At 59.3% G+C, this 27,085-nt stretch overlaps 14 protein-coding genes across 16 annotated transcripts; 6 read left to right on the forward strand and 8 right to left on the reverse strand.

Annotated features, from left to right (window-relative positions):
• Positions 1–544: 544 nt before the first annotated feature.
• Positions 545–1,708, reverse strand: IUM83_12314 (S-methyl-5-thioribose-1-phosphate isomerase; the record flags this gene model as incomplete). The annotated part of the gene is made up of 2 exons (XM_067936933.1): positions 545–1,323; positions 1,399–1,708. The coding sequence occupies 2 exons, from the start codon at positions 1,706–1,708 to the stop codon at positions 545–547; spliced, it is 1,089 nt and encodes a 362-aa protein (XP_067800156.1).
• A 96-nt stretch (positions 1,709–1,804) lies between these two features.
• On the forward strand, positions 1,805–2,650 carry IUM83_12315 (uncharacterized protein; the record flags this gene model as incomplete). Its single annotated transcript, XM_067936934.1, has 2 exons — positions 1,805–1,923; positions 1,990–2,650. 2 exons carry the CDS (start codon positions 1,805–1,807, stop codon positions 2,648–2,650), a joined length of 780 nt encoding a protein of 259 aa, XP_067800088.1.
• Positions 2,651–2,712: 62 nt separating this feature from the next.
• IUM83_12316 (Fanconi-associated nuclease 1) lies at positions 2,713–5,721 on the reverse strand (the record flags this gene model as incomplete). 2 transcript variants are annotated; one of them, XM_067936936.1, is made up of 2 exons in its annotated part: positions 4,790–4,796; positions 4,862–5,721. In XM_067936936.1, the coding sequence occupies 2 exons, from the start codon at positions 5,719–5,721 to the stop codon at positions 4,790–4,792; spliced, it is 867 nt and encodes a 288-aa protein (XP_067800070.1). The 2 variants fall into 2 exon arrangements, with proteins under 2 accessions (XP_067800071.1, XP_067800070.1); XM_067936935.1 differs by having other exon boundaries at positions 2,713–5,721.
• Positions 5,722–5,903: 182 nt separating this feature from the next.
• IUM83_12317 lies at positions 5,904–7,940 on the forward strand (the record flags this gene model as incomplete). 2 transcript variants are annotated; one of them, XM_067936937.1, is made up of 1 exon in its annotated part: positions 5,904–7,940. In XM_067936937.1, the coding sequence occupies one exon, from the start codon at positions 5,904–5,906 to the stop codon at positions 7,938–7,940; it is 2,037 nt and encodes a 678-aa protein (XP_067800152.1). The 2 variants fall into 2 exon arrangements, with proteins under 2 accessions (XP_067800152.1, XP_067800153.1); XM_067936938.1 differs by having other exon boundaries at positions 6,627–7,940.
• Positions 7,941–8,118: 178 nt separating this feature from the next.
• IUM83_12318 (uncharacterized protein) lies at positions 8,119–9,167 on the reverse strand (the record flags this gene model as incomplete). Its single annotated transcript, XM_067936939.1, has 2 exons — positions 8,119–8,849; positions 8,930–9,167. 2 exons carry the CDS (start codon positions 9,165–9,167, stop codon positions 8,119–8,121), a joined length of 969 nt encoding a protein of 322 aa, XP_067800068.1.
• A 739-nt stretch (positions 9,168–9,906) lies between these two features.
• Positions 9,907–11,145, reverse strand: IUM83_12319 (uncharacterized protein; the record flags this gene model as incomplete). The annotated part of the gene is made up of 3 exons (XM_067936940.1): positions 9,907–9,916; positions 10,005–10,067; positions 10,163–11,145. 3 exons carry the CDS (start codon positions 11,143–11,145, stop codon positions 9,907–9,909), a joined length of 1,056 nt encoding a protein of 351 aa, XP_067800154.1.
• A 349-nt stretch (positions 11,146–11,494) lies between these two features.
• IUM83_12320 (Thiosulfate sulfurtransferase/rhodanese domain-containing protein 2) lies at positions 11,495–12,577 on the reverse strand (the record flags this gene model as incomplete). Its single annotated transcript, XM_067936941.1, has 1 exon — positions 11,495–12,577. The coding sequence occupies one exon, from the start codon at positions 12,575–12,577 to the stop codon at positions 11,495–11,497; it is 1,083 nt and encodes a 360-aa protein (XP_067800048.1).
• An 85-nt stretch (positions 12,578–12,662) lies between these two features.
• IUM83_12321 (cAMP-specific 3') lies at positions 12,663–13,670 on the forward strand (the record flags this gene model as incomplete). The annotated part of the gene is made up of 2 exons (XM_067936942.1): positions 12,663–12,769; positions 12,830–13,670. The coding sequence occupies 2 exons, from the start codon at positions 12,663–12,665 to the stop codon at positions 13,668–13,670; spliced, it is 948 nt and encodes a 315-aa protein (XP_067800049.1).
• A 126-nt stretch (positions 13,671–13,796) lies between these two features.
• On the forward strand, positions 13,797–14,700 carry IUM83_12322 (cAMP-specific 3'; the record flags this gene model as incomplete). The annotated part of the gene is made up of 2 exons (XM_067936943.1): positions 13,797–13,903; positions 13,977–14,700. 2 exons carry the CDS (start codon positions 13,797–13,799, stop codon positions 14,698–14,700), a joined length of 831 nt encoding a protein of 276 aa, XP_067800050.1.
• Positions 14,701–15,525: 825 nt separating this feature from the next.
• Positions 15,526–15,942, reverse strand: IUM83_12323 (uncharacterized protein; the record flags this gene model as incomplete). Its single annotated transcript, XM_067936944.1, has 1 exon — positions 15,526–15,942. The coding sequence occupies one exon, from the start codon at positions 15,940–15,942 to the stop codon at positions 15,526–15,528; it is 417 nt and encodes a 138-aa protein (XP_067800051.1).
• A 1,801-nt stretch (positions 15,943–17,743) lies between these two features.
• On the forward strand, positions 17,744–19,349 carry IUM83_12324 (Amino Acid/Auxin Permease (AAAP) Family; the record flags this gene model as incomplete). The annotated part of the gene is made up of 2 exons (XM_067936945.1): positions 17,744–17,898; positions 17,978–19,349. The coding sequence occupies 2 exons, from the start codon at positions 17,744–17,746 to the stop codon at positions 19,347–19,349; spliced, it is 1,527 nt and encodes a 508-aa protein (XP_067800045.1).
• A 52-nt stretch (positions 19,350–19,401) lies between these two features.
• IUM83_12325 (GTP-binding ADP-ribosylation factor-like protein ARL1) lies at positions 19,402–20,151 on the reverse strand (the record flags this gene model as incomplete). Its single annotated transcript, XM_067936946.1, has 1 exon — positions 19,402–20,151. One exon carries the CDS (start codon positions 20,149–20,151, stop codon positions 19,402–19,404), a length of 750 nt encoding a protein of 249 aa, XP_067800046.1.
• Positions 20,152–22,696: 2,545 nt separating this feature from the next.
• On the forward strand, positions 22,697–26,095 carry IUM83_12326 (signal transduction histidine kinase; the record flags this gene model as incomplete). Its single annotated transcript, XM_067936947.1, has 1 exon — positions 22,697–26,095. One exon carries the CDS (start codon positions 22,697–22,699, stop codon positions 26,093–26,095), a length of 3,399 nt encoding a protein of 1,132 aa, XP_067800047.1.
• A 246-nt stretch (positions 26,096–26,341) lies between these two features.
• On the reverse strand, positions 26,342–26,668 carry IUM83_12327 (putative RxLR effector; the record flags this gene model as incomplete). Its single annotated transcript, XM_067936948.1, has 1 exon — positions 26,342–26,668. The coding sequence occupies one exon, from the start codon at positions 26,666–26,668 to the stop codon at positions 26,342–26,344; it is 327 nt and encodes a 108-aa protein (XP_067800204.1).
• Between the last annotated feature and the right edge of the window lie 417 nt (positions 26,669–27,085).

Below are 27,085 nucleotides of genomic sequence, written 5' to 3' on the forward strand. Positions count from 1 at the left end.
GACTTTGTCAGACTGTACTACAGTACTCGATCCCTTCGAGAGGTATCGTTGAGTGAAGTGGTGCTGGTCGTCCGTATACCTGACGGATGCTGCTTCCTGGCAGGAATCCAATCGAAGTTTTCGGCTCACAATGTTGCGGTGTACATGTTGGTTGGCCAGGCATGCAGCGTATGTATGTGTCGCGCTTCGTGGCTCTTGAACATGTGCAAGTTGTCGCAGGGCGCCATTGCGACGTCATGATCCGTCTTCATGGTCACGCAACATCCCTGTCACTTTGTGCAAATGGATACCTCGCGTGTGGACGACTGATGCTGATCTCTGAGATCATCTCGTGCTTTGACTCAAAGTTTGAGCCCCGGAGACGGTTCGTGCAGGCACTCGGAAGCTATGTTGAAGGCCCTTCAAGCTCGACGAGCGCTACATGTAATACCTGCATAAGCATTCAGGCTGCAACAAGTGTTCGCGATGCCATGCAAACGTACTTCACAACTCGAGTCGTTCGGAGCTCCACGGCAGTCCGCGGAGTCCACGTTCATTATCTCCATCAGGCCTGGGCGCGGCGCTTCTCCGCGGCGGCCACGGCCTTGACGAGGCTCTGCTCGAAGGGTGGGTAGCACACGCCCTCCTCCGTGATGATGCCGGTCAGGTAGCGGTTGGGCGTGATGTCGAAGGCCGGGTTGTACACGGGGCAGCCCTCGGGCGCGACCCGCACGCCGCGGATGCAGGCCACCTCGTCGGCGCTGCGCTCCTCGATGGGGATGCCCATGCCCTCGAGGAAGTTGAGGTCGATGGTACTCGTAGGCACGCAAGCGTAGACGGGAACCTCGTTCTCCTTGGCGACCACGGCCAGCTTGTACGTGCCGATCTTGTTGACCACGTCACCGTTCGCCGCGACGCGGTCGGCCCCGAAGAGCACGACGTCCACCTTGCCGGCCAGCATGAGGTAGCCCGCCGCGTTGTCGGCGATGAGGTGGATGGGGACACCCTCGCGCATGAGCTCCCAGGCCGAGAGGCGTGCGCCCTGCAGCCGCGGGCGCGTTTCGTCCACCCACACGTGCACGTTCTTGCCCTGCGCGTGGCACTCGTAGATGACGCCGATGGCCGTGCCGATGTCCACGGTGGCCAGGGCGCCGGTGTTGCAGTGGTGCAGGATGTTGGCGCCCTGGGGGACCACGTCGGCTCCGAACTCGCTCAGGCGCTTGTTGATGGCCACGTCCTCCTCGGCCAGCGCCTGCGCCACCGTGAGCGTGTAGGCCGCCAGGTCGGCGACCGTCACGTCCTGCTGCACCTTGGCCCGGAGCTCCTTCACCACGCGCTCCGTCGCTGCAGACACAACACCACATTAGCTTAGCCACTCGACGTGATACCACGATCACTTAGCTGAGACCGTGGACGCACCCCACGTGAGGTTGACGGCCGTGGGTCGCGACGCGTCGATGGTGGCCTTGGCCTGCTCCACGGCCTGCAGCACGTCCTGCTTGGTGCTGTCGGCGGCGACCGGGAAGTTCTTGGCCGCGATGGCCAGGCCGAACGCGCCAGCCGCGCCAATGGCCGGGGCGCCGCGCACCGCCATGTCGGCGATGGCGCGCGTGACGGCCTCCACCGTCTCGCAGCGCATCAGCACCAGCTCGGTCGGCAGCTGGCGCTGGTCGATGAGCTGCAGCCCGCCGTCGGTCCACAGCACGGATCGCATGCGCTCGCCAGCCATCGTCGTCTTGGTCGTCAAATGGGCGGTTGGCTGGTCTCTGAGCTCGCGATCGGGGATCGGGCCACGAGTCGGGACGAAGCGACGTACAGGCAGAGCATGCAGTGGACCGAGGAGCTCAACGCGCTGCTGAACCAGTGCGTGTTCGCCAGCGGCTACGACTTCGCGGCCTCCAGCGAGCGCTTCTGCCAGCAGGCCACCACGCTGCGGCTCTGGACGTACGTAGGTGCATTGGTCGGAGTTTGTCTTGTCCAACGTGACGCTCATGTGGGTGAATGCTGCAGCGGGGACGAGGAGCTCAAGCTGACTGCGGAGCAGTGCCAGGAGCAGTGGATGGCCTTGAACCCGACGGAGGACGACAACGATGACGAGGATGAGGACAAAGGTGAAGTAGGTCCGGAGACTCATGGTGGTGAACCGCTCGGACCTCGAACATCGGAGCTCGACGATACGGCGCCACCAGCGGTCGAAGAAGAAGAAGAGGAGTCGGTTGTTGTCCCTGATGGAGGCCCTCGACTCGAGTTGTCGTTGTCGGACGCGGAGCTGGAGATGCTGTTGAGTACGCTGCCACCGAGTGACGAGCCCGAAGACAGCAGCTCTGCTGACGCGAAAGACCGACAGTCGTCGAGTATCCGCAGCGAGATGCAGTGGGTGCTCGCGTTCTTGACGGACCCGGACGCGATCGCAAGAGTCGACGTCGAAGCGAAGAATTTGATGGGCAGCCCTGAAAAGCACGACGACGACGACAACTACCAGGTCTTCCTGCAGGACCTCCAGGAGGCCAACTTGATGGCGCCGGCACCGGTCACCGCAGTTGAAAGGCATTCGCAGGTCGTTGCGGGGGCAGCTTCGGGCGTCAATGAAGACGACAGCAGTGGCGACGAATCTGAAGAGGAATGGGAACGGACTCGGCAGGCGATGAAACACTCAATGAAGCTGCGCTAGTGGGGCTACCAACTGGTAGGCATAAATATTGTATCATTCTGAAAGAGCTAGCTAGCCCCTGTTCACCCCTTTCGTCTTTTGGTTTGCCGCTTTTTAGGCGCTGGCTTCGCTGAAGTACTTGCGCCCTCATTTTTCTTTCGCTTGGCATGCTTTTCGGGTTCCTCCACGTGCATCACGCTAGCATCGACGCCAACCTCCTCGTTGAGGACTTGTAGCCAAAGGAGTTGTTTATCACTAAGACGATCTCGCGGACCCTTCACCTCTACCAACTTCATTTGTGCAATGTAGCCGCCCCCGTTCAATAGCTGTAGCACGTGCTCGAGCGGTTCCACGTCAACTTTCTCCTCTTTCGTCTTCTCAGGATCATCGCCGTCTAGCGACGTAATGACCTTCTCGTTCATATTCAGCTGCTCGTCCAGGCCGCAAAACGCGTGAACGTTCAGACAATCGTGACTGTCAATTGGCCACTGAGGAGATAGCGGCACAGGATCATCGTCAGGTCTCGGGAGTTCTATCCTCAAAAGGATCAGATCAGGTAAACCATTCTGCGCTTGGTGGAACTCCTTCGACGTGGCCATATATCGCAAAAGGTTGGCGAGAGGTTTCCGTCCGATTGCCGCGATAACGAGCAAATGATACTTCAACGACGCCACTTCGTCGCTAGGCCAACCTACAAACCGAGTTACCTTGCCGTACTCGGAGCACCATCTCGTAACGAAGGCCGTTAGCAGCTTCTCCAAGCACCATTCCTCCTTCACTTGAGCTATTCGACGGTCGATTAAATCACGTCGAGCTTCATAAAATACATCTGCATAGCCAAAATCTAAAGGTGCTGACTGGAATGGCGTCTGGAAGACGTCGGGGATGCTAGCGTACAACACGTCCCACATCAAAATGCCGAACAAGTTTCGAAGGACTGAACCCTCAGAGTGCATCCCATACCAACCTCCCGTCTTGATCTTCTCAGCGGACATCTCATCAACGGGGTGACCAGAATAGTGGTCCCGGTAGTATTGTAGCACAAGTTGCTCCACATTGCATGGCTCATCGTCGTAGCCCACAAACCGCGATTTTTCACCTGTTTGGCGGTTTAGCGGACGACCCACGATATGATTTCGCCTATAGTCGTAGGTAGTGTGCGCCTCCACAGGCATCGCTTTCTCTTCATCGTTGTCGTCATTATCATAATTGCTAGGTGTTATCATGCTCGTGCCAGCGTCTTGCAGCAGCATCTCAGTTGCAGATAGGGATTCAATCCTGCTTTGTTGATCACGATCTTTTTGACGCTGCAATCGATTCAAACGTCTTTCGAGCGCGATTCGGTCCGCTGCGAGCACGTGTGGGTCTTCCAGTGCATTCACGCAGGTACATCGAGCTTGATCTGTGCACTTCAAGTGCTCCAAATTCAAGGCTAGTCGATCCCACCAATAGCCGCGCTTTCGCTCGAGAAATGGCGCGGCCAGCAACTCATTCAGTAGCAACGTGGCGATTTGATACTTTCGCATCTTCTCGTACAAACCAACCGCAGTGTGCAATATACGAACCAAGTGATAGCCAGCGTTGCACTTAGAAAAGAAGACAGGAATCCCCGAAAAGCCATACCCAGCTGCCTTCATCCACTTCAGATATGCGTGAAGACAGCCTCTGCTCGCCAGCACCAGGTCGTCTAGCGACTGCATCTTTTCAATCTCGCCGTAAAACTGCCCCCAACTGCGCGTTTGCCAGTCTGTCACAGCATTATCGTCTTTTTGCTCAGCTTTTCCCTCAACAACGATGCACCCGTCTTCACTCTCGGTAGCCTCCTCATCTTCGTACAGAATATACAGAAGCCGCTGAAAAGCAAGAAACACAGGCGGACCATCCGACAGCATCCATTTAAGCTCCAGATCAGGCTCCTGGTACTCTTTCTCAGGCGTCACGACTTGGATGCATTGCTCGATGACGCTCATGATGCGATGCAGCTGATGCGCCACCTCATAGCTCACATACGCTTCCGACGATGGGAACACGCGATGAGAATTGATCGCTTGAGAGGCAGTATCTTGAGCGCCTGAGCATGCGGCGAGGTTGTACTCGGGATACGCCACTTTCTTGAAAAACACCATGAGCCCTGGCCACTGCGTCGGCTCTTGGCGAATTTTATGGGCTGCCAACGCAATAAGCTGACCAGCATCCTCCGACGGAGGCGGCATCAGCGACGTCGCGTTGAACGGAGGCGTCGAGACAAAGTAGAACAGCCGATGCATGCGCAGCATCAAGTCCCGCGTAGTTGGCGTCAGCCGCAGCACCATCACGTCCGAGTTCCTCCTGCCAGCCAAAGGGTACGACTCGAGCCAGATGTGCTGCATTAGCTGGGCCACAGGGATCCTCGATCCGTCAATGCGTCTCTGCGTCTTGACGACCTTCTTGACCGCGGCCATGAGGTCCGCCTTGGCGATGTGTTTCTTGCTGCCCGTCATTTTCTTGTAGAGAAGTGCTAGCTCCGGCGCCGTAGCACAGCGCTCGATGGCGTCCAGAGCGGCCTCCAGTCTCTCCAGCTCCCGCTTCTCCTTCCTGCCGGGGGACAAGGGAATACTGGCGATGGTTTTAGTGCTTTTGGGGGACGCGGCGGCCGTGACTGGGAATTTCTGGAGGAACCCGGCCTCTACCATCACGTGGATGACGTCCTGCACCTGCTCATTGACTGGCAGGAGCTGCTGCTGCTGCGTGTCTTCTGCTTCTTCTTCTTCTTTATCTTTATCTTTAACTTTATCTTCTTCTTCTTCTTCTCGTTCTTCTATCTCCTGTTGTTGTTCACTCTGTCTTTTGATATCCTCCGCGCGGATAAAGTATCGGAAGAGCGACGTGGTCTTGAACCACGGCCCGCGGCGCTGCAGCAGCCGCGCGTAGAGCTGCTGCTCGAAGGGCTTGAGCTCCGTGAGGAAGCGGGTCGCGCGCGCCAGCTCCGGCGCCGACAGGAGCTCGCGGAAGTCCGCGCGCTCGAACAGCACGGCCGACAGCACCAGCGCCAGGTGGCGCGCGTACGCGTCCTCCCACGGCGGCAGCTCCTCCGCCTCGCCGTCCTCCGCCATAAGCTCAAGGAAGGTCAAGCTGAACCCGTTGCACCTGTCACTATCCTACCTCCCCCGACACAGTGCCATCCGTTGCGAGTTCAGAGTCGCCGCGCCCCCTCATCCCGCAACATTCCCCTCAGACCTCATATCGCCATTCGCAGGCCGCAGTCGATCGAATTGCACGGGGGACGGACGACTCGATGGCCTCGCAGGGCACTCTCACTCCGTCTAAGCGCCGCGCCGCGGACGCGCCCGATGTGGACGCCGCAGCAGCCTTCGCGTCATCCACAGAGACGCTGGGCCAGCCGCAGCCTCCGCCTCCGGCCGCCGCAGCAGCGAAGCCGCCGGCCAAGCCGCGCCGCGCGGGCGCCAGCGGCAACGGCAACCTCACCAACTACCAGCGCAAGGTCATCTGCGAGTTCTACCGCAAGAGCGGCGGCGTCATGTCGCAGAAGGACCTGGCGCAGTGGACCAAGCACGAGTTCAGCCTGAAGAAGACGCCGGCGCAGTCCACGATCTCGGGCATCCTGCGGCGCCAGCACGAGTTCATCAACATGAGCTCGCTGGAGCTCGGCATCAAGAAGCGCCGCGTCGTGCAGCACCCGCAGCTCGACAGCGCGCTGGCCAACTGGGTCATCCAGATGGCCGGCCGCGGCCAGACCGTGCAGGGAGACCTGACCAAGGAGAAGGCCAAGGAGTTCGCCAAGATGCTCGGCATCCCGGACAGCGAGCAGCCCGAGTTCTCCAACGGCTGGCTGCACTCGTTCCAGCTGCGCCACAACTTCAGCTTCCGCAAGTTCAACGCCGACCACCACCACCACCACGCCGCGGGCCTGGACGACGCCAGCGCCAACGGTGGCGTCCCGCCGCGCCGCAGCTCGGCCGCCCCCGGCCAGAGCGCCAAGGTGCTCTACTGGACCAACATGGACGCGCTGCTGGCCGAGACGGACAAGTACGAGCCCAAGGACGTCTTCGCCGTGGAGGAGACGCCCGTGCTCTACACCATGCCGCCCGTGCAGAACGCGCTCGAGGACGGCCGCATGCGCTGCAAGAAGCGCTTCGTGGTGTCGCTGGCCGCCAACGCCGACGGCTCCGAGAAGCTGCAGCCGCTCTTCGTGTCCCACCACGAGCACCCCAAGTGCTTCCGCAAGAAGACGGCCGAGCAGCACGGCCTGCACTACTTCTGGAACAACAAGGCCTGGATGACGGGCGTCATCTTCTCGCGCTGGCTGCAGCGGCTCGACTTCGCCATGGCCAACCAGAAGCGCCGCATTTTGTTGTTTATTAACGACATGCCCTCGCACGTGGTCGCGCACCTCGACCTGAAGAACATTGTCGTGTTCATCCTGACCCCCGCGGTCATGCAGATGCTGAACCCCATCACGTCCCGCGTGGTCACGACGTTCAAGAAGCGCTTCCGCCGCTACCACCTGCGCCACGCCATCGACAAGTCCGAGGCGGCCAAGAGCACCATGTTCGACGTGGATGTGCTGCAAGCCATGAAGTGGGCTGCTGCGAGCTGGGATGAAATTACCACGGAGACCATCAAGCGTGCCTGGATCCCCACGCAACTCGTGCGCAACCGCGTGGGAATGGACGACCACGACCTGTTGCAAGAGGAGGAGGAGGTTCTGTTGGACACGGAGTTGGAGCACCTGATGCTGTTCCTCCGCCTCGCAAACCCCGTGCCTATGATGGAATACCTCAATGACGAAACCATGTCTGACTACCCGGTGCACGAGGACAAGTTCGATGTCGTGTCGAATGTCTGCGAAGTTCCCGAAGATGAAGTTGACGACACAATCGAAGAAAGCCCAGGCCGCACACTGTCGCTTCAGGAGAAGCTGAAGGCGTTCCGAGACGTTCTTCACGTCCTGAAGGACCGAAGCGATGCCGACGACAGCGCTCTGAATGCGATTCGACGGGTGCAGGATGCGATCCGAATGGAAGGCCAGAAGGAAGCAATGGGTGCTCTCGGCACGAACGGAGACGCGAAGAGTGTTTTCGACCTGGACGCCGGTGTGGCCCACGACGGTAGTAGTGGTGTGACTTCAGCACTCGAGGTGGACAGCCAGCAGCACATGGATGCTTCTTCGCTCCTGGACTCTTCCGAGAGCTCGGCGCTTTCCGCTGCCTCCGCGTCCCTGGCCGAAGGAGCTGGTGACCACACGGGTTCGATGCTGGGCGGTTCCGCGGACGGCGAAGGTCGCCACGACAGTTTCCACGCCGTGATCTAGCCGAGTTCGGACACGGCACGAGCTCAATTGTCTCGAGCAAGATAAGCGCGAGTTTATCGGCCATGTCTTTATCATGTCTTTTGTATTTCAAGTACCTCCAGCAGAGCTCTGACCACGGTAGGAAACTCAAGGACAAATGCACTTACTTCTAACGTCAATACTTGTTTGGTACTCCCTATTACTTCTGGAGCACGAGCATTCGGTAGCGCCCTCTCTTCTTCTTGGTCAGATCAATCGCCAAGCCAGACCCGATCGTCTGCAAAATGGACTTGTGCTTGCGCAGCTCCCGCGTTGTTTGCTCCCATCGACGGAAAGCTGGCCGAAGTTGTCGTGTGCGAACAGTGTTGATGAAGGTCACGAACGTGGCTCGATGCCTCTCGTAGAGTGTCACCTCGCACCACTTCTCGATTGCCATCGACAAGGTTCGAAGCAAGAATTTACGCATCAACCGCTTGGACGCAAGTTGTACACGGCGTTGCTCCTCGGTGAGCAGGTATCGTAGGGCGTAGTCAGCAGCCTCGGCGACGTCGTTGCTCTGCCAATCTGCGATAACGGTTTTCAACGTTTCCACGAGGTGAGTACATGCATCCAGCTCGTTTCGAGTCTCTTCTCCGACGTGGATGGCATGCAAGCGGTCCAGACGAGCTAGAGCCGCAACAAGTGATAGCTCCAGCTCGTGCAACCGCGATAAGAAGTGCACGCGGGCTTCGCAGACACTGTCGATGAGCCCCAACGACGTTATCTCCGATTCAAGTTGTGGTCTGGTAGTGGATTCATCGAGACCATAGGCGACGTTGCCGATCGTGATCAATGCCCAATACAGGAGGCGAGATTGCTGACGATGGTCTAGTAACACGCGTTGAAGCAGTGCCAGTCCGTTGGCTTCGGCGATCTCCCACTTGACGCTTGCTGGAAGAAACAAACGTAAAGCAACACCACTCAATAAGCTACTCAAAGGAGTGATGAACCCTGGTGGCGACGAAACTCACCGTTTTCGTACGAGAAGACAGCAAGAACGTAGCAGCATTCTCCAATGACAGCAGCCTCGTGACGATACACGTCGTGCTCCAGGTACGATAGCACCAGCTTTACACCCGAACATGATTCGAACACAAGTTTGGCAGCTCCGTTCTCACTCAAAACAGTCCCCAGAACCTCCAGACACAGTAAGGGTATCTCCCACTCCGGTGATGGGGCTTTTGGCTCTTCAATCTGCACTCCTGTCATTTCCTGCGATGCTTCACTGGTCGATGTATGGGAACGGAGCAGATCGCACAGTGTTTGAAAGCGTGAGGATTCAGTCATGAATCGCTGGGTGGTTTTCTGTAGGCAGGTGAGTTTGAGAAACAGTCGAAGGATGAGCGCGACAGTCAGTTTTTCACTGGGAAACCAAGTGATAGATTCGAGCAGTGCATCTAATCCGTAGCAATCCAGTAGCTCCTGCTCGAATTGTACTTGGTTGGAAACCCCAGGTTTACCACGATCACCTCGTATCCCATCCGTTTGATGTTCCCACTCCACTCGATCTGCCTCTTCACGCTTTTCAAGTTGCGCGTAAATCCATTGAACGCTGCGAAATTGCGTCTGGGGATCAGCTCGCTGCTGCTTCATCCGCTTAATGGCCTCCTTCACAGTTGTGCAGTATCGTAGCCGCCAAGCTAATGAAACTTGTTGCAATGTGATGAACCGCACAACGGGGCTCCATCGACTTTTCTTCATTCGGTTCACTGCTCGACATCGCAAAGAGTACATCGTGCCACATTGGAGGCCGTCGATATGGTGATTGGTCTTTGGTCCGCTGTAAGTTTGCTCAAATGGTTCGTGGTGCAGTGTGTCGAGAGTGCCATGACGACAAATTTCAAGCTCAAAATCGACAGGAAGACCATGCAAGGGCTGCCAGTCTCTGGGAAGCTGCCAATACACTTGCACTCCGGTGGAAGCCACGCACGACGTTAATATGAACGGTTCAGGGGGTGCTAGTCATCGAAAAACAAAACATTTAGCAACAAAGTTAGACACAAGTTCACGTACAAAGCAGCCATGGCACACATTAGATGAACGTACTTACTAGCGTTAGCGCCGTGTGCAATATGGGTTTGATGTACCAGCACGACAGCGGCGGTGGTTCTTTGGGTCCGGCGAATTGATGAATACCTATCAACTTTCCTCCGCGAGTGAATACCCCACAACCTGCGGATCCGGTTTCCATTACCCGGTCATACTGCAGGTGCTGCGGGTTGATCGAATTTGGTGCAAGCTTAGCAAGCTCTCGTTCGTGTAGCACCTGAAGCTTGCCGTGAGGATGGCCAACCACTTCAAGACGGTCACCGAGCCGCAAACTCTCCGATTCACCGCAGCCCAACTTCCGGTCATTCATCTCGAATCGTAGCGGCTGGATGTTAGATCCGGCGGCTATCAAAAACTGATCTTCGTTCAACGCACACAGCGCGAAGTCAAGCTGTGGTTTATGGGACTTCTTCTTTGGAGACTGTGGCTGCGATTGCGCGGCTTCGTTGAGAGGCTCCAGGCGCGCAGCAGAATCTTCGGGCATCTTAATTCCTGCGAAGAAATTGTCGGCGGACAGCATCACCGGGAAGGCGATGCGCTCGTCGGCGTAGTTGCAAATTACTCGAGCTGATCGAGCACAGCTCTCATCTGCCAGCGTTTTACCATCAGTCAGGACGCACAAGATCCCGCAAAACCGACCGATCATACCAGAGCCGTACGGATTTCCATCCGACGAAATCTTACACACCGCCTTGCGGAAGTAGAAGGGCTCAATCTCCAGATCATCTCCGTCGTCGTTCTTGCTGCTTCCAGAAGCGCGTTTGGAGATCGCGCCCGCAGTGTTGGGGCGTTGGCGGAAAAACGGGGGCTTGTGCTCGGATCGTTCACCGGTGCGCGTGTTGAGGTAGTAGAACACTCGGCTTTCGTGGTCGAACAGCTTCATGTAGTTCTCGCGCACCATTTGTCGGATGGTCTTCTTGGCGAGGAATGCTCGCACTATGCGTTGAATGCGTTGCCCAGCCTCTCTCGGAGCCAAATCCACCCGGCCTCGGGAGATGTTGTGGTCCCCCGGCAGGAAGCGAACCAGCAGCAAGGGTTTTTCCCAAGTGCTCACGTTGGTCAGCGTGTTCACGTAGAAATGCTGCTTGCGAATGGGGTCGTAGTGCTTCTCGTAGACGCTGATGAGCATTTTCGCCATGCGCTGGCGACTCAAGAACGCGCGCAGTTGGTTCTGCAGTACTCGCGCAGCGCAGTCCTCTTCATGTGCGCGCCATTCATCAACCAGCGACGTCTTCGGGTCGGTCGAGGAATCGGCATTCGTTTTCCGTCTCGCATGTCCACCGCCCCGACCCCCACCGCCGCCACCTCCGCGTCGTCCAGCGCCACGCATCAACTGCCTAGCAACCTGCTCACACTGCCACGACAAGAAAGTGAGCAACGCTTCACGGTCAGCGCAACCGCTTGGCTCGGTCGAAAACGGATCACCACGAGTGTTGTCGGCATGGGCGTGCTTGTCATGTTACCACGTTAGACGGTCAGAAAGTAGCTTAAGCAGTAGGCGAGGGCACGAGGCGCTGTATCCGGCGCTCGATGGTGTCGAGCTGCTTGCGCAGTGAGCGGCGACGGCCCTTCTTGCCACGGCCCTGCTCGCTCGAGAGCGAGTCCTGCAGCGCCTTCACGCGCGTGTGGAGGTCGTCCAGCGACCCGGAGACCAACGACAAGTGCTCGTGGCAGAAGACGTCCTCGTCGGTCTCGCCGCGAGCTTTGGCGTCCGCGCGACAGTCCTCGCACAGCAGCACGTGCATGCGGCAGTAGGCGCAGCGCGTGCCCGAGAGCGTGTCGTGCGGCACCTGGCAGCGCTCGCACTGCCCCGTGACCGTCTTGTCCTCGGATGCCATGGTCACGCGCTGGTCGAAGACGAAGTTCTTGCCCTGGAACAGGCCGCCACCGTCCGGGAAGCGCTCGAGGTAGCGGTGGATGCCGCCCTCGAGCTGGTAGACGTTCTCGAGCCCCAGGTGCTTGAGGTAGGCCGAGGCCTTCTCGCAGCGGATGCCGCCGGTGCAGTACATGAGCACCTTGTCCTTCTGCTGCAGCATGGGCAGCTCGTCGCGCACCCACTGCGGGAACTGCCCAAAGCGGCGGGTCTTGGGGTTCAAGGCGCCGGCGAAGTGGCCGACCTGGAACTCGTACGTGTTGCGCACGTCGATGAGCGCGATGGACTCGGGCTCGGCGTTGAGTTGCGCGGCGCGGAACTGCTCCGGGCTCAGGTGCTGGCCGCGCAGAGCCAAGTCGTAGGCGTGGTCCGGCAGCTCCAGCGCCACGATCTCCGCCACCACGCGCACCTGCAGCTCCGGGAACGGCTCCACGTCCGACGCGCTGGTCTTCCAGTCCACGTCGGCGAACTGCGGCAGCTGCGTCATGGTCTCCACGTAGCGCTGCACGCTGGCGCTGGAGCCGCCCAGCGTCCCGTTGATGCCTTCGAGCGCGAGGCGCACGCGGCCCGTGAGCCCCAGCGACGTGCACAGCTCCTCGTGCGCCGCGGCGAAGGCGGCCAGCTCCTGCTGCGTCTCGCACAGCCGCACGTACTTGTAGTAGAGCACCACGACGTACGCGCCGTCGTCCTGCCCCATGGTGGTGAGAGTGACCGCTCCTGCCGATATCGAGTTGTGGATGGGTGGCGCGGGCACGAGAGACAAGACTTCAAGGGATCAGACCATGGAGACGACGGAGGACAAGTGGCGGCGCGAGCGGCGAGAGCTCTACGCGAAGCTTGAGCGCAGCGCTGAGAGCGGATTGAACCGAGACGCCGTACTTGCATCCAGGTGGGGGGCGACTGCTGTCGTAATGCCACGATGGACTCGCCGCTAACGGTGTTTGTGTAGGGATCTCTTTGCGTTTGACGAATCTGGTCGAGCTGTCCCGAAGCAGTTCGCCTTCCAGCATGAGGGCGACGCTGTGACGGTGGTGTGCGCGGAGATTCCACGGAGTGCAGCGCTACAATGGGGTGGCATCACGCGACAAGTGCTGAACGCGCTGCGGGGCAAAACGAGAGAGAGCTGCGGTGGAGGGGCGACGGACCTGAAGGACGTGTACGTGAGCGACCAAGACATCATGCACGTGACGCTGTTTTACACGTCGCACCCGGACGACTTGGCGCCGCGAAAGGAGAACGAGTCCAAGAGCGAACGTATCGATCGCGAGGTTACGCTGTTGAGGGAGCTGGCGATGCCGTTTGACCCTGTTCGTATGACCCCCGTCAAGGTGGTGCTGGCTGCATCCGGAGCGATCCTGCTTCTCCTGCAGTGTATTCAAGCGGATGACGACTCGAACGATGAGCAAAACAGAGCGTTTGCTGGACAAAGGCCGTTGAACGCTGGGCGCCACGCGGAGTTTAGCGTGGATCTGCTGCGCCAGGAAGCCCGGGAGACGTTCCCGTTCGTGTCCGGGAAGAGCCCGACTGCTATCATCCACACGACGCTAGCGCGTGTGCTGTCCCCCGACGCCTTCGACGAGGCTGCCCTGAATCGCGTCCGCGAGGTCTGCCACCACATCTCAGTGCAATTGGCGAGCGCTGGGCCCAACAACGCGAACTCCTTCGTCGTGAGCAAGCTCTGGTACGTGGATGAGACCCACTTCATCCGCCCCACTGGCCGCACAACCACGATCTCACTGGGAGCGGCGGGGACAACAGAGGCAACTTGCACGCTTCCAGCTACGATGTAGCCAAGTCGCTGCGCGACTAGCGAATGATATCCTGATATTCGTGTGTCACACGCAATTTCACCTCACCTTTTTTTTGGATGGGACGTCACTTCAGTTTTGGCCAAGCAGCAAAGACAAGATACTTAGATGGCCGAACAGGAGGCGCAGTGGCGCCAGCAGCGAGCCGAGCTCTACGAGGAGCTCTATGAGGGCGGCAAGAAGGCGCTCAACCGCGAGGGTGTGCGCAAGACGAGGTGCGGGGCGTGTCATTGCACTGTAAGCCACTCCCGTCTCCGCTGACTCCTGTGCACCTCAATTTTCCGACAGACAGCACTTCACGCCCGGCGCAACGCTCGAGTCCAAGCCGTATGAGTTTCCGAGTGAGAACGACGGGGTCGCGCTCATCTGCGCGCCGATCCCCGCCGATATGGCAGAGCGCTGCCACGCCATCGGCAAGCAGCTCACGGACCTGCTGCCGCGTGAGCCCGAGACCAACAACGCCGTGGCCTGCGTCACGCGCCGCGAGCTCATGCACGTCACGCTGTTCCACACGTCGCACCCAGGCGACCTGGCCCCCAACGCCAGGCTGCGCTTCCCGCAGGACGTGGCCCAGCTCAAGGCCATGTGCACGCGCTTCGCGCCGTTCCGCATGGCCCCTGTAAAGGTGCTCATGGCCTCCTCGGGAGCTATCATCATGCTGTTCCAGTGTCTACCGGCCACCGAGCCGGTCAGCGGCGTGGTTAACGAGCACGCCGAGTTCTCCGTGGACCACATCCGCCGCGTGGCGAAGGAGACGTTCTCGTATGCGCCCAAGACGGACACGCGCGTGATCATCCACGCGACGCTGGGACGCGTGCTGTCTCCCGACATCAGCGAGCAGGATCTGGACCGCCTGCGTGCTCAGTGCGACGCGATCACGGCCGAGCTGGAGGCAGACCCGCAGCCGGCGCTGTTCGACAAGCTCTGGTTCGTGGAGGAGACCCACAACCTGTCGCCGCAGGGCCCCAAGACCGATGTGCCGCTGCTCGGAGGCGTGCACAAGGCGTCATAGGAGAATCGCGGGAATTTCCCTGGGAAAGACTAAGACGGAGAATGGAGAACGGCACCGGCAATGGACTGTCAAGCCCAATTGTCCAGGACTAAGCTTACCTGTGAATTGAGTCAGCAATGTGCAACTAGCAAAGTGGTGATTGCTCCATGTATTTGTGAGCCATTGATGAAGCAGGTAATAGCAGACCGCCACCGTTGCTTCGGCAGCTCGGCAAACCGGAGGTTCATCATGCAGTCGGCTTCGATGTCGGCCGTCCTGAATTGATAGCATTATGATTTGCAGCTACGAAGCTTCCATTGGCTTCAGTCATTTCGGCACAGTGTGTTCAACACCACACTTATGTACGGATTTGTGCGCAACACGAGTCGAACAGCAGGGAACAAGGTACGGTAGTCCTGCTTTTCACCGACCGACGTCGGCATCGACGGGACAGGAGTATACTCAACTTCAGATGTTCACCGAAGCGAAGCCGACCGGCCGCATAAGAGACGCCGCGCAGGTGGAAGCTCGCTGCTCGCTGGTCGAGTTTCTTCGCGGTTCGTCCGCGCTCTTCCTGTCTGGCGCACGATAATAGCGACAGCGGCAACTTGCCGGTGCTGGTAGCGATGGCACCATGAGGCAAGGAAGCGTTGCTTGCATTGAGCGGGTGATAGGCAAAGTGAGAGTAATACCAAAGCGGAACAACGTTCAAATTAGGACTTTTTAACGGGTATGGACCGGGCACGAACGCCGACGAATACTGTGGCGCGCGGCGGCTTTGCTGCCATCACCGGGCCGCTATAAACTAGGATCTGCTTGAACTGTGCGTATGGAGGAAAGGTGTCTCTATGCCTGAAGCTGCTGCTGCTGCTGCTGGCGCCGCGCAACGACCTGCGCCACGATCGCCGCGAGGTCCCGCAGCTGCGCGGACGCGTCCACGACCTGCGCCTCCATGAGCCGCACCGACTTCTTCAGCCCGTCAAGGTCAGCGCGGCGCCGCCGCTTGGCGGCCGCCATCGCGTCCATCTCCTCCTCTGCGACCTCGAGCTCCGTCTCATCGAAGCTGCTGTCGCTCTCGTCGCTCGAGCTCTCGCCCGACGTGGTGCAGCAGCTCTCGGGGGCGTTGGTACTGTTGTTGTTGTTGAGCTCGGTTGCGCGAGGGCTGCTGGCGTCGCTGCGCCGCCGCTTGTGGCCGAGCACGCACGACTGCTGCGGCTGCACAGTGGCAAACGTCGATGCCTGAGAGTCCATGGGGCAGTGCATTGCCGGGTTTGGCTGGTGTAGTTGTTTGTTGCTGCTGCTTCTTGGCTGGGCCGAGGCTTTCACGCACGAATCGACTTGGCCGCTCGGACGCACAATGGGAACTGGGTCGGCTAGGAGCCGCGCTGAGCAGCGGACTTCGCCGGGCTTCCGGCGGTTATATAAAAATGCGCCGGGGCAGGCCGGCCGGTCGGTTTATGCAGGACCAGTCGACTTGAGGAAAGTATGTTCTCCGATCCGCGCAGCAGCTGGTCGGTCGGGCAATACTGGACCCCAGTTTAGCGACATGGATGCCTTCTCGTAAATACCTGATGTGGGCGGACCAACCTTGCGATAGCGACGCGGCTTGACCAGTCTCTGAACGGGGATCGGGCTGGCCTTTTTGCGCCGGTCGTCTTCCCATCGGCAACCATCTTGCGCTCAGTATGTGCCATAACCGCGGTCGGAAGCGGAAGCTCGCGCTGGCGGGCCCGGTCGGTCGGGAATGACTGGGAATTGTATGCCCCTGCCGGCGGCGGCGCGCTCGAATTCGACGCCGTTCCACACCACAGACACACAGCTCTGCTCGCGCGAGTAGCGAAAAGCAACTTGTGCTGACAGGCATCGCCGCAGCACCAGCAACAAGCAGGCATCCTGCGACTCGCTGTCGACTTCTCAGCACGCTTCATTGCGTGGCCGTTCGTCGTAATGAATTCGCCTGTGGTTTGGCGGCATGGAGTTCGGCCTGGCTGTCTCGGAAGCGCAACGCACGGTTCTTGTCCGCCGCCAACGTGCCGATGGAAATGTGGAGAATGATGTTATGCAATGAAGGCTGTCTGCCAGTTGAGGCTATCCGATCCGTCGTCCGTCCTAACGTTAGGCAGCTTACCCGCTTCACGGGCAGAAGCGTACACCAGGTGTGTTGCTTCAAGTGTACTATTGTGCGGCAAGCCTTGCAGCTCGGTCAAGATCTCACGCAAGACACACTCGGCTAAGCTGCGGAGGCAATGGCTGCGACGTTCGCGGCGACAGAGGATAGTTTACAGGCTCTGAGTCAGAGTCTAGCACCCTTGAGCAAACGGCTCGAGCCACGGCAGCACCACACACGACGTAAAACAGGCCCATATGATGCTCGTCAACGAGGCTTCTTGGTCGTTCGTCGACCTTCGAGTCTGCAAATCGCATGGTCAGCTTTCGTCATTTTAGCCACAGTGCCGAGCCTTCACCCTGCTTTGAGAGCGCTCTCTATAGTCAAGTGTGTGAAAACTTTTTCAAGCAGCAGCCAGTTGGCACTTCCGCCAACGAGCTGTACCAGTACGCAGCGTTTGCTTTGCAGTCGCAATCGGGCGATGACGGGCATCGGGCTGTAATCTGCTCCCGTCTGGCCAAACAGTGCAAAGTTTGCACAGCAAACCACTCTTGTCGAGCAACTGGTCAACTCCTGCACAAGCCCACGCTGGCGCCATTGATGTACGAACGAATTCAATGAAGTTCGCCGCCAAATTTGCGGCTCGAAATCCAGCTCCACGCCAGTCGTGAGCCGCGCCATTGCAACAGCCAGATGTGTCTAATATATCCAGGTGACGAACTGTCCTGAAGTACACGCAGCCGTGCGGATCCCGAGATGTAAAGCGCACTAGATCCCCTCTGCTCATCGCAATATTCACACCCGAGTCCAGGACCTCGACTCGAGGCCGACCTCCGTCGTTGAAGGCCCCGACGTACTTAACACATACTTCAACAAAAAAAAGTAACATCATGAAGTAGCTGGATCCCCAAAGGACGCGATCCTGTCATCGGCCATACCTACCTAGGACGCCGGACCATGTCGGGCAGCGACGACGTGCTGTGCGTGGCGCTGCTGTTCTGCGCCACCTTCGGCGTGGGATCCATGAGCCTCGGCTCCATATTCGCAGCCGCGGGGCCCGTGCTGGCCGCCATGGCCGTCTACTTCATATCGTCCTGCAACCTGCACGCCAGGTGCGCGCAAACCCTTAGATATCTATGCATTTACCTCGCGTTGCTGAGTTACCATTGTCCCTGTATCGCTTTCGTGCAGTGTCGCCGTGAGCAAGTCGCTCATGGTGGCGCCTGTGGACGTGCGCACCTTCAGCGACCTCGGCTACTTCGCCTTCGGGGAGACCGGCCGTCGCGTGGTGCTGCTCTCCGAGTGGGGCGCGTGCTTCCTGAGCCCCATCGCCTTCCTCATTCTGGGCGGCACTATCCTGCTGCCGTGCCTATTCGAGGGCACCGCTGTCGGGGAGGAGTGGAGCCCCACCCACTGGATCATCGCCATGAGCCTCGGCGTGCTGCCCGTGATTTTGATCCCGACGCTGAAAGCTGCCGCGCCCTTGGCCTACATGGGCGGACTGGCAGCGGTGCTCGCCGACGTCATCTGCGTCGGCTACAGCCTCCAGAATATCCAGCCTTCCCCACGCGAGACGCAGATCCAGACGAACCACGTCGTGCAGACTTTCGGCACCATCATGTTCGCCACGGGCACGGCCATTATCATCCCGCCCATCCAGCGACAGCATACGGACCCGGCTCGCCTAGCAAACTTGGTGTCCCTTACGCTACTCTTCATCACATCCATCTACCTGCTTATCGGTGTCGTGACGTACTACCAGTTCGGTTGCACGGCGCCGGCCACGCTGCTGGATCAGCTACCCGAAGCAAGCTCGGCGAGGAAACTCGCTTCAGCGTTGATGCTGCTACATGTCACGATCGCGTTTCCTTTGCTGTTGAATCCCTCGCTATTCGACATGGAGCGTTATATCCTCGGCAAGGATGCTGACCATGAAGTCCTCCAAAAGACATTGAGTCTACGAGCCGCAAAAGTTGCAGCTGGATCGGGGCCGAGCAAACCAATACTCGCGAAAACTGGCGCGATCGGTGCCCTTGCCCCGTCCAAGATTCCTACGATCGAAGAAGAAGGGTTTCTGTATGGCGGCAACACCCCCTACTTCCAAGCGACTTCACCACCTCCCAGTGATAATGGCGATAATGCGTACACGAGCGAGCATACGTACACCACCTCCGATCGCGTCTGCAGCGGTTTGATCCGAACGATCACCGTGTGGCTGCAGGCCTTCTTAGCGATCATGTTCCAAGCGTCTTTCATGGATATCTTGAGTTTTATCGGGGCGACAACTGTGACCATGTCGTGCATGATCATGCCGTGCCTGTGCTACCTACGAGTGCACCCGATTGCTACGCACACCTTCAGGGGGAAATGCGACCGCTTCGTGTGCCACTTGACCATCGTCAGCAGCCTTGTGCTGGGTATTTACTGTGCTGCCATTGCACTGGGCAATATCAGTCGCGATATGCGGCAGTTCCGCCTGTTCCAGGCCGCCGAAACCAACATGGCCGTGAACGCCACCCTCGCCGACGAATACCCGTACTGCCACGAAGGCGAGAGGAACTAAATAACACCAACCAACACAAATGTGCTTGCAAATGTTGCTCTGTGCTACCGGTCTAGTCAGCTACAGGATGCACTCGAATATCGCTGCCGGAGTTCTGTCTGCCTGCCGTTCGATAGCGGCCGCTTATGCTGCTTAGCCCGCCGATGCCCGAATTGTTTCCGGTGAAGTGGCTAGTGCCGACGGTCTGAGTGAGCCATTTGAGGACCTGCTCGACGTTCTCCCCAGTCAGCGCGCTGGTCTTGAGGATCTGCACGGGACCGCAGTCGGGCTCAACCAGCAGCCGGTCCAAGCACAAGTAGGTGCGCAGTACAGTATCGTCCACAACGAACCCCGCGTCGATTTGGTTGATCAGGAGCAGCTTGGGCTTCCGCCGCATTTCGTCCACGCTGAGCACGGAGAAGAACTCGACGGCGGCGGCGGCCAGCTGCGTGGCGTTGCTGGCGTCGATCAGGAAGAGCCAGAAGTAGCAGGACTCGAAGTAGGACGGCCACATGGGCAGCAACTGGCCGCCGACTTCGCGCAGGGTGCAGATTCTGCCTCCGTCGAGCGGCAGCGTCCAGTGCTCCACCCCCACGCTCGGCTGCGTGTTGGCGTCCACGGCATACCCCCCGTCCTTCGCGCCGAAGCCTCCGTCGTCATCGTCGTTGTTGTTGCTGCTGCTGCTGCCACCGCATGGGTGCGTCGCGAAGGCCACGATGCGCTCCAGCACCGTCTTCTGCTTGCGCACAACTTGCGCCGTGAGCTGCCGCAGCAGCAGCGTCTTGCCGGCGCCGTCCAATCCGAGCACGAGGCCTGTCCGCATCTCGTTCGCGGCGGCGGTCGGAGCGTCTTAGAATAGGCCGGAGGCTAGTAGAGTCCCGGCAAGACCCACCAACGGATTTGCCAGCCCCCCAAGAATACCATCCCCAGGCGCGAACGAATCTGGCGGTGCGATGGCGATCGTGGGCAGCTCGAAAGTGACGCGAAATACGCAGACGAGCCCCGCTCGATCTTCAGTTTCTGGCCGCGGGCTGCCACTTCGAGAGCGGGACGCCGAGCTGCTGGTGCATGGCGGACGATGCTGCTGCCTCCCGACGGTAATGCGCTTCAACTGACAAGTCAACTTCAACGTTGCGCAGGTCGTCCGAAGGTCGCCTGAGCTTGGACATCTTCGAGCAACCTTAGAAACGTCCCCGTCTCTTGCTGAGATGGTGCGCGTCCGATTGCAATTTGCTTCGAACTTCGACACCTTCTTGTTGTTGCCTGGGCTGATGCTCTGGGCAAAGTTGCCTCGCGCGAGGGTGGGGACTCTCTCGAGATTTGCCGGGCCTGACCGCGCTGCCAGCACCACTTGCAGCTCGAACCCTTGCTGGTGATGACGGCACTGCACCTTCGTCGTCAGCCGAGCGAGTTTTGCTCTCGCAATGGATTCTGCTGCGCGTCGTCGCAGTCGGCGTGGCGTGCGTGTGCACGCGTGCCCGACCAACGTTTGATGCAAACCCCAGCACGACAACGACGCCTTGACGCGAGAGTGCAACTGGGCGGGTGGTCCGCCCTGGCCCATCGCGAGCCCCGCTCTCGTCTGCATTGCGCCGTCCTCATCTGCACGTGGTGGGACCGACCGCGGTCCTCGCAGCGAGGAAAACTTCAACGCAGACTCGAGGATGTTGCAGCTGCTGCCGCCGAATTACACACACAGAGGCAGGCCCCTTGGCACATGCCGAGCGGAGCACCGCGATCACAGCGCGCAGAGAGACTCATGCTGCCCGCCCTGAAGGGCACAAGCCTTTCGCTAGGAGGGGAGCCGCGGCGCCGTCCGCCGTCCGCCGTCCGATGATGTGCGCAACAACAACATGTACAGTACGGTATACGGAGCCCCGCGGCTATCCATCACGAGGGGCTCCTCAAAGCGGAGGCCCGGCAGTCCCGTCGTAGGGCCTCTCACTGCATCTCCGTAAGCCTCGCGAGCCCACGCGCGAGTCACGACCGGCGCCCAAGAGAGAGCGAAAGTCTCCGCCGGGAAGGCCAGCCACGCTGCCCAGAGCCATAACTTACCCACACCATAAGACAGCGCCCTCGCCGCATTGTAACACAATTGCGCGTCTCTCGCCCGAAATGGGCAAACAGTCAGTAAGCAATCACCGCAATCACCCCAAAAATGGACCCAAAACGTCCGCTGTTGCTCAGGCCGGCAGCGGGGTTCGCCTGCATGCTGGAAAGCTGCATGACTACGCGGCCGCAAGGCACGTAGTCGCGGCAAAAAATTGCGCCTGGTATGGCCGGAGGTTCTCGCTCGCTGGCACCCCGAAATGTCCAGCGGACTGCAAGTTTGAATGATTTTAGCCCGGCAGCACCGTCCGTCCGTCTCGGCGGATGATACATACGGAAAATGCGACCGAAGCAGGGCTGACGGCTCAGCGCTGCAGAGAGGATGAAATTACCGTGATCCAGTAGAAAAATACTGCTAACTACTACTAGTACAGTAGATTTTTGTAACCAATTTTAGTGCCAGAAATGCCTTATTTGCCGCGGCGTGAACCACTGGCTTGTACAACCGAAAGCGGATACATGTACTTGCCGACGCCTCGGTAAAGTACAATGCTGGTTGAGCGGTTACTCCGCGCAGCGACAACTGGTATCAAAGGAGATCTCAGGTATTTGACGATGAGTAGGATGATGCATTTAATTCATATTATTAATACAGGTACTTGCATACTCATACATATATATATAGTACATATATCATCAGTGTGTAGGAGGACAGCCACGAGTGTGTGGCTTGGCAGGCTCGTGGAGGACTTGATACAAGGGTCGTAGGCGAAGGTATAGCTGTGCGCGTTTTCGGGAGGTAGGTAGCCGACTAAACTGCAATAAATTCAAATTCAAGTTCACATAGTTCCTCCACCTCTAAATGTCGCCGTCTTGAAAATCGTGCTACCGCCGAGAATGATAAGGTCACGTGTTGTGTTGTGTAGTTGCTGCTTCCGCAGGGTACTTATCTACTGGATCACGGTACAGTACAGTACGCAGCGACCCATTTCTGGCGAAATGGGCCGGCTTCCGGTCTCTCGGCCTGTTGCTAACGCGCGAGGGCCTATCACCGCTGGCCAGCCTTTCCCGCCAGCGCTCCCCTTGCCCCTCGCCGCGCTGGCGCTCAGTTTCCGACTCGAGCGCGGCGGGAGCAACAACCTGCGCTCGTAGCTCCCCTCGATTTCCACTTTCCGCCGCCGGGGAAAGTATCCGCAGCGGCGTCGTAACTAACCAGGTTGTAGCTGCAGCAACAGGCAAGGGCAGGAGCAAGGGCAAAGGGCGTGCGCGCAACAGTCAGCAACAGGTTTTCTATTCGCGTCCACTGAGTGGATCCGCCCATGGTGAACTACGGCTCGTTATACCGGCCGCGGCACCGGCAGCACAAGGCGTCGTCCGCCTCGTCGCGTCCCAGCGAAACGCCGTCCGCCGCGTCCGCCACGTCCGCCGCGACGCAGCATGACGCGCAGCAGCACTGGGCCGCCAGCAGCGGACGCTCCAACTTCAGCGCCGCCACCGCCGACAGCGCCACGCCCGACGCGTACCTGCACTTCAGCGACGCGCAGCAGGACGCGCTGCTGCTGGACGCGCGCGCCAACGCCGCGGCGCTGCTGGTGGACGCCGTGGCGGACGCCGACAAGTGGCAGTTCGTCACGGCGCGCGGCCAGCTGCGCGTGTACGAGCTGCGCGCGGACGCGGCGGCGCGCGTGTCCAGCATGACGCCCGCCGACCCGGCGCAGCTGGCGCTCAACATGCACACGATGCTGGCCACCACGCGCGTGCGCGCGCCGCTGGACGACTTCATGCGGCTGCTGGCCTCGCCGCGGCGCGACACGTTCCAGAACGTGCAGGCGGCGCTCTTCGAGGAGCGCGTGCAGCTGGCCGACGTGTTCACGAGCTTCGGCTGCCTGCCCAGCGAGCGCGCGGGCCGCAGCTCGTCCTCGGCGTCGTCCGCCAGCTCCGGCTCCGGCTCGTCCGCCAGCGGCGCCGAGACGGAGCAGTACGCCGTCAAGTACGTGTCCATCAGGGGCCGCTCGGCGCGCAGCAGCTCGGGCGCGGCGCTCAACGGCGCGTCCGCCAACGCGCTCAAGTTCGGCGGCAAGAACCGCCACCGCGAGCGCCAGGCCGCGCGCCTGCAGAGCGGCGGCCAGGGCCGCGCAGCCGCCGACGGCGCGCAGGAGGAGGGGCTCACGCTCTGCCTGGCCGAGTACGCCACCATCCGCCGCGCGCACATCCGCGGCCCCATGGCGCACAACCAGGCGCAGGACTTCGAGGACCAGCGCGTCGGCATCATCTCGCAGCACTCGATCGAGGACCCGGCCGTCACGCGCTACTGCAAGCCCATCGTCACGTCCTCCGCCGGCTCGGGCGCGTCCGCGTCCTCCCAGCAGCAGACCAACTTCGCGCTCACGGCGCGCGCGCTCGTGCAGTTCTCCGGCATCGTCGTGTACCCCGTGGCGTCGTCCGTGGCTGGCGACAACGTGCTGGAGGTGCTCATCAAGTTCAGCTGCTACGACGCCAACGGCGTCACGTCCGCGCGGCGGCAGAACATGCTGGCGTACCTCACCGCCTTCCAGCAGCTGGACACGGCGCTGCTCGTCATGCGGCTGCGCGAGTCGCCCTACCTCACGTCCGAGAACTGGGTCAAGTCCCGGAAGGCCTGCGGCGTGTGCCAGGGCAAGTTCTCCATGTCGAGGAGGAAACACCACTGCCGCCTATGCGGCGACGTCGCGTGCTCCAAGTGCTCAGAGGTGCACCAGATCAAGCTTGGCAAGGCCGGCAAGTGTCCGTTCCGCATCTGCACCAACTGCGAGCACGGCGTGGACGACAACCAGAGGCTCAGTAGAGCGCGCGTGAACCAGGGCCAGGGAGCACCTCAACCGCCGAAAACGCCGGTGGGCGGCATTAACGCGCTGCGGCGGCGGCTGGGGAGCGGCAATGCGTCATTGCGCGGCCCAGAGGACGACGACGAGTACAACAGACCACCGTCAACCAACTCGAGCAGTGGCGATAGCTCGGACTTTTACGACTCGCGGGGGCTGCTGTCGTCGCAAATGTCAACAGGTGGAGGAGACCGGACGCTATCGAGCATGTCTGGCAGTACGGTGAGCAGTTTCAACAGCAGTCGCGGCCTGGGAGCGTTTGGCAAGAGCGGCAGCTCGAAGACGCTAAGCGTCAGTGGGAGCAGTCTGAGCGGCAGTTTCTACAAGCAGAGTAACGCGAGCAATGCTACGACCATAAGCAGCTCCCGAGGCAGCCGCTTCGACTACGAAAGCGAAAACGATGTGGAGGGCAATGATGTTGAAGGACTGGAAGACAGGGACTCGGAAAAAGTTGTGGAAATCGCTCGAGAGATCTCGCGCGAGGTGGAAAAGGAACCCGAGGTCGACCAGGAGCCTGCTCTTACCGTCGACATCGACGCCATTGAAGCGACTGAAGTGGCTTCCGTGTGCTCGTCGTCGCCTTCTTCTCCGAGCAGCGTCGTGATGCAGAGTGACCAGTTCTACAAGCGATTTTCGGAGTTGTCTCTCATGGATTTCCACGACTCCGAGTTTGATTTGTCGCTGAAGGGTGGCCTGCCCGCTGCTGGAAGCCGCTTTACAACCTTTGACTTCCACGATTCGGAGGCTGATGCCGATTCGGACCGTGAGGACCTCGGTGGCATCGGTGAAGAGGACGATGAGGATGGAGACGGTGACGAGGACGATATTTGCGACTTCGATCTGCGTGAATTGGACGAAGCCGACGAGGATGATGGCATGGAGTTCCACGACTCGAATGTTGGCATCGACTTTAAGCTGCAGGATCTGAACTTGCAAGACTACCAGGGTCTTGACGAGCTGGAAGAGGCCGACGAAGATTTTGACGAGGAAGTTGTGGAGGAGATCCACACGGATATGGTGCTCGGCAGGTCTCGTGTAGGTGCGTCTCTAGACGAGGAGCGAGCTGCCCGCCTAGCCGAGTACGGTATTATGGATTCGGCCAAAGAGCACATTTACGACCTGGTGGCCAAGCAGGCGGCGCAGCACACGAGCTGCTCGGTGGCTACCATTAGTTTCGTGGATGCACAGCGCGAGTTTATCAAGTCGAGCTTTGGAGTGGCTGTCATGCGTGATCTCAGCGAGATTCCAATCTCGCACTCGCTCACAGCAGAGATCATGCGGCGCTTTCCCGCCCGCAAGCCCGCTGCTGTCCACGATGTCACCGGTGATGATGACGACGACGACGACGACGAGATGGATGATGGCGAGGTGGTGACAGTGCTGAACGCGCTTCAAGACGATGTTCTGTCCACTAATTTATTCGTGACCGAGGCGCCCAACGTGCGATTCATCATGGGCGTGCCGTTCCGTGCGCGCGATGGTATTGTGCTCGGCGCTCTCATTGTGGCGGACTCGAAGCCGCGCAGCTCCGTGCCCTCTCGGCAGCGCTCCCAGCTCAAGGACCTGGCCGAGCAGGTCAGCGCCTTACTCGAGGACCTGTGGACGCGCACCCAGGAGCGCGCCCATCTCGCCAGCTCCCAGACCGGCCAGCTCCGCGACCAGCTCGTGGATTTACTCTCGCAGTCGTACACCACCGGCCTGCAGATGCAACAGAACGAGCTCAAGATCAAGGAGCAATCCACGTCCAACTTGTCGTCGTCCATGCACAAGCCGCAGACCTCGTCCAACGCGTCGTCTTCCGCACACCAGCCGCAGTACGCCAAGGACTTCCGGCACATGCAAAGCGTCGAGTTATGAGTCAATCACAGCAGTCCAGTACCCCCTTGACGGCAGACCAGCATAGATTTCGGTCTGCCGTACGAACGTTCCCGCGGCCAGAAGAGCGAGTCTGGGTGATCGCAACCCAGACAGAGCACGAGGAGAATAGCGAGCGGTAAACGAAGCCGTAGCTCTAAGCCCGCTATTATTTTATGTAAGCACCAGAGCACCCGCTGCAACGGAAGGAATACAGCATCTAATTATCAATCACGTCGTGCTTTACACTTAAGCTTGGTTACCGCGGCGCAGATTAGCTGCCCCCTGCCTCAGTCGGTACGTGTTTAAGAATTCCTGCAGAATTGACCCGTAGGGGATGTTTTTCCTCTTACTCAGGTCCAAAGTCGCTAGGATTTTCTCCGTGCTGTACTTGTTCCACCGCTCGAACATCTCGAGCTTAAACACACCGTCCACCAGCATCCTGTCGAGATCCACCTTCGCAAAGTCGTTGGGCTTGGGGGTCTTGACCAGACTCAACAGGGTTTTGAGGCCCCAGGCTCTCTCTTCGTCATCGGCTCCATTGGTGTTGGCGGTGCTTGTCTCCTGCGTTCGCAGGAGTCTGCTGTCTCTGTCGGAACCAGTTCTAAGCTTCTCGGTTTGCGTCTTCGTCTGCAAGAGATTGGTACTCGATGGTGCGGCATCGCAACTTGACAGGAGAGTGGCGGTAACTGCCAGCAGTACGAGACATAGACGCATAGCTCTTGGACAGAAGCAATGTACTCGAGGCCTGAGTTCTGGGAGGCGAATTGCCAAGTGAGGTGTCGAGGAAAAGTCGGCGCGACCAGCACAACTATCCGATACGAATCCAGACGTGGTCATATTTTCCCAAGGCTTTCCTGCGATTTGAATCGGTCTGTTGAGTCAACTGACCAATAAGCTCAGTCAACTGAGTTGACTGAGCTTATGGACTGGACCAGTTTTCAGTACGGACAAAGCCGTGCTTCGCCCAGAACAGCTCTGGGTTTTAATTTG

Source organism: Phytophthora cinnamomi, assembly GCF_018691715.1.
Source record: "Phytophthora cinnamomi strain GKB4 chromosome Unknown Contig2, whole genome shotgun sequence".
Classification (NCBI taxonomy): domain Eukaryota; phylum Oomycota; class Peronosporomycetes; order Peronosporales; family Peronosporaceae; genus Phytophthora; species Phytophthora cinnamomi.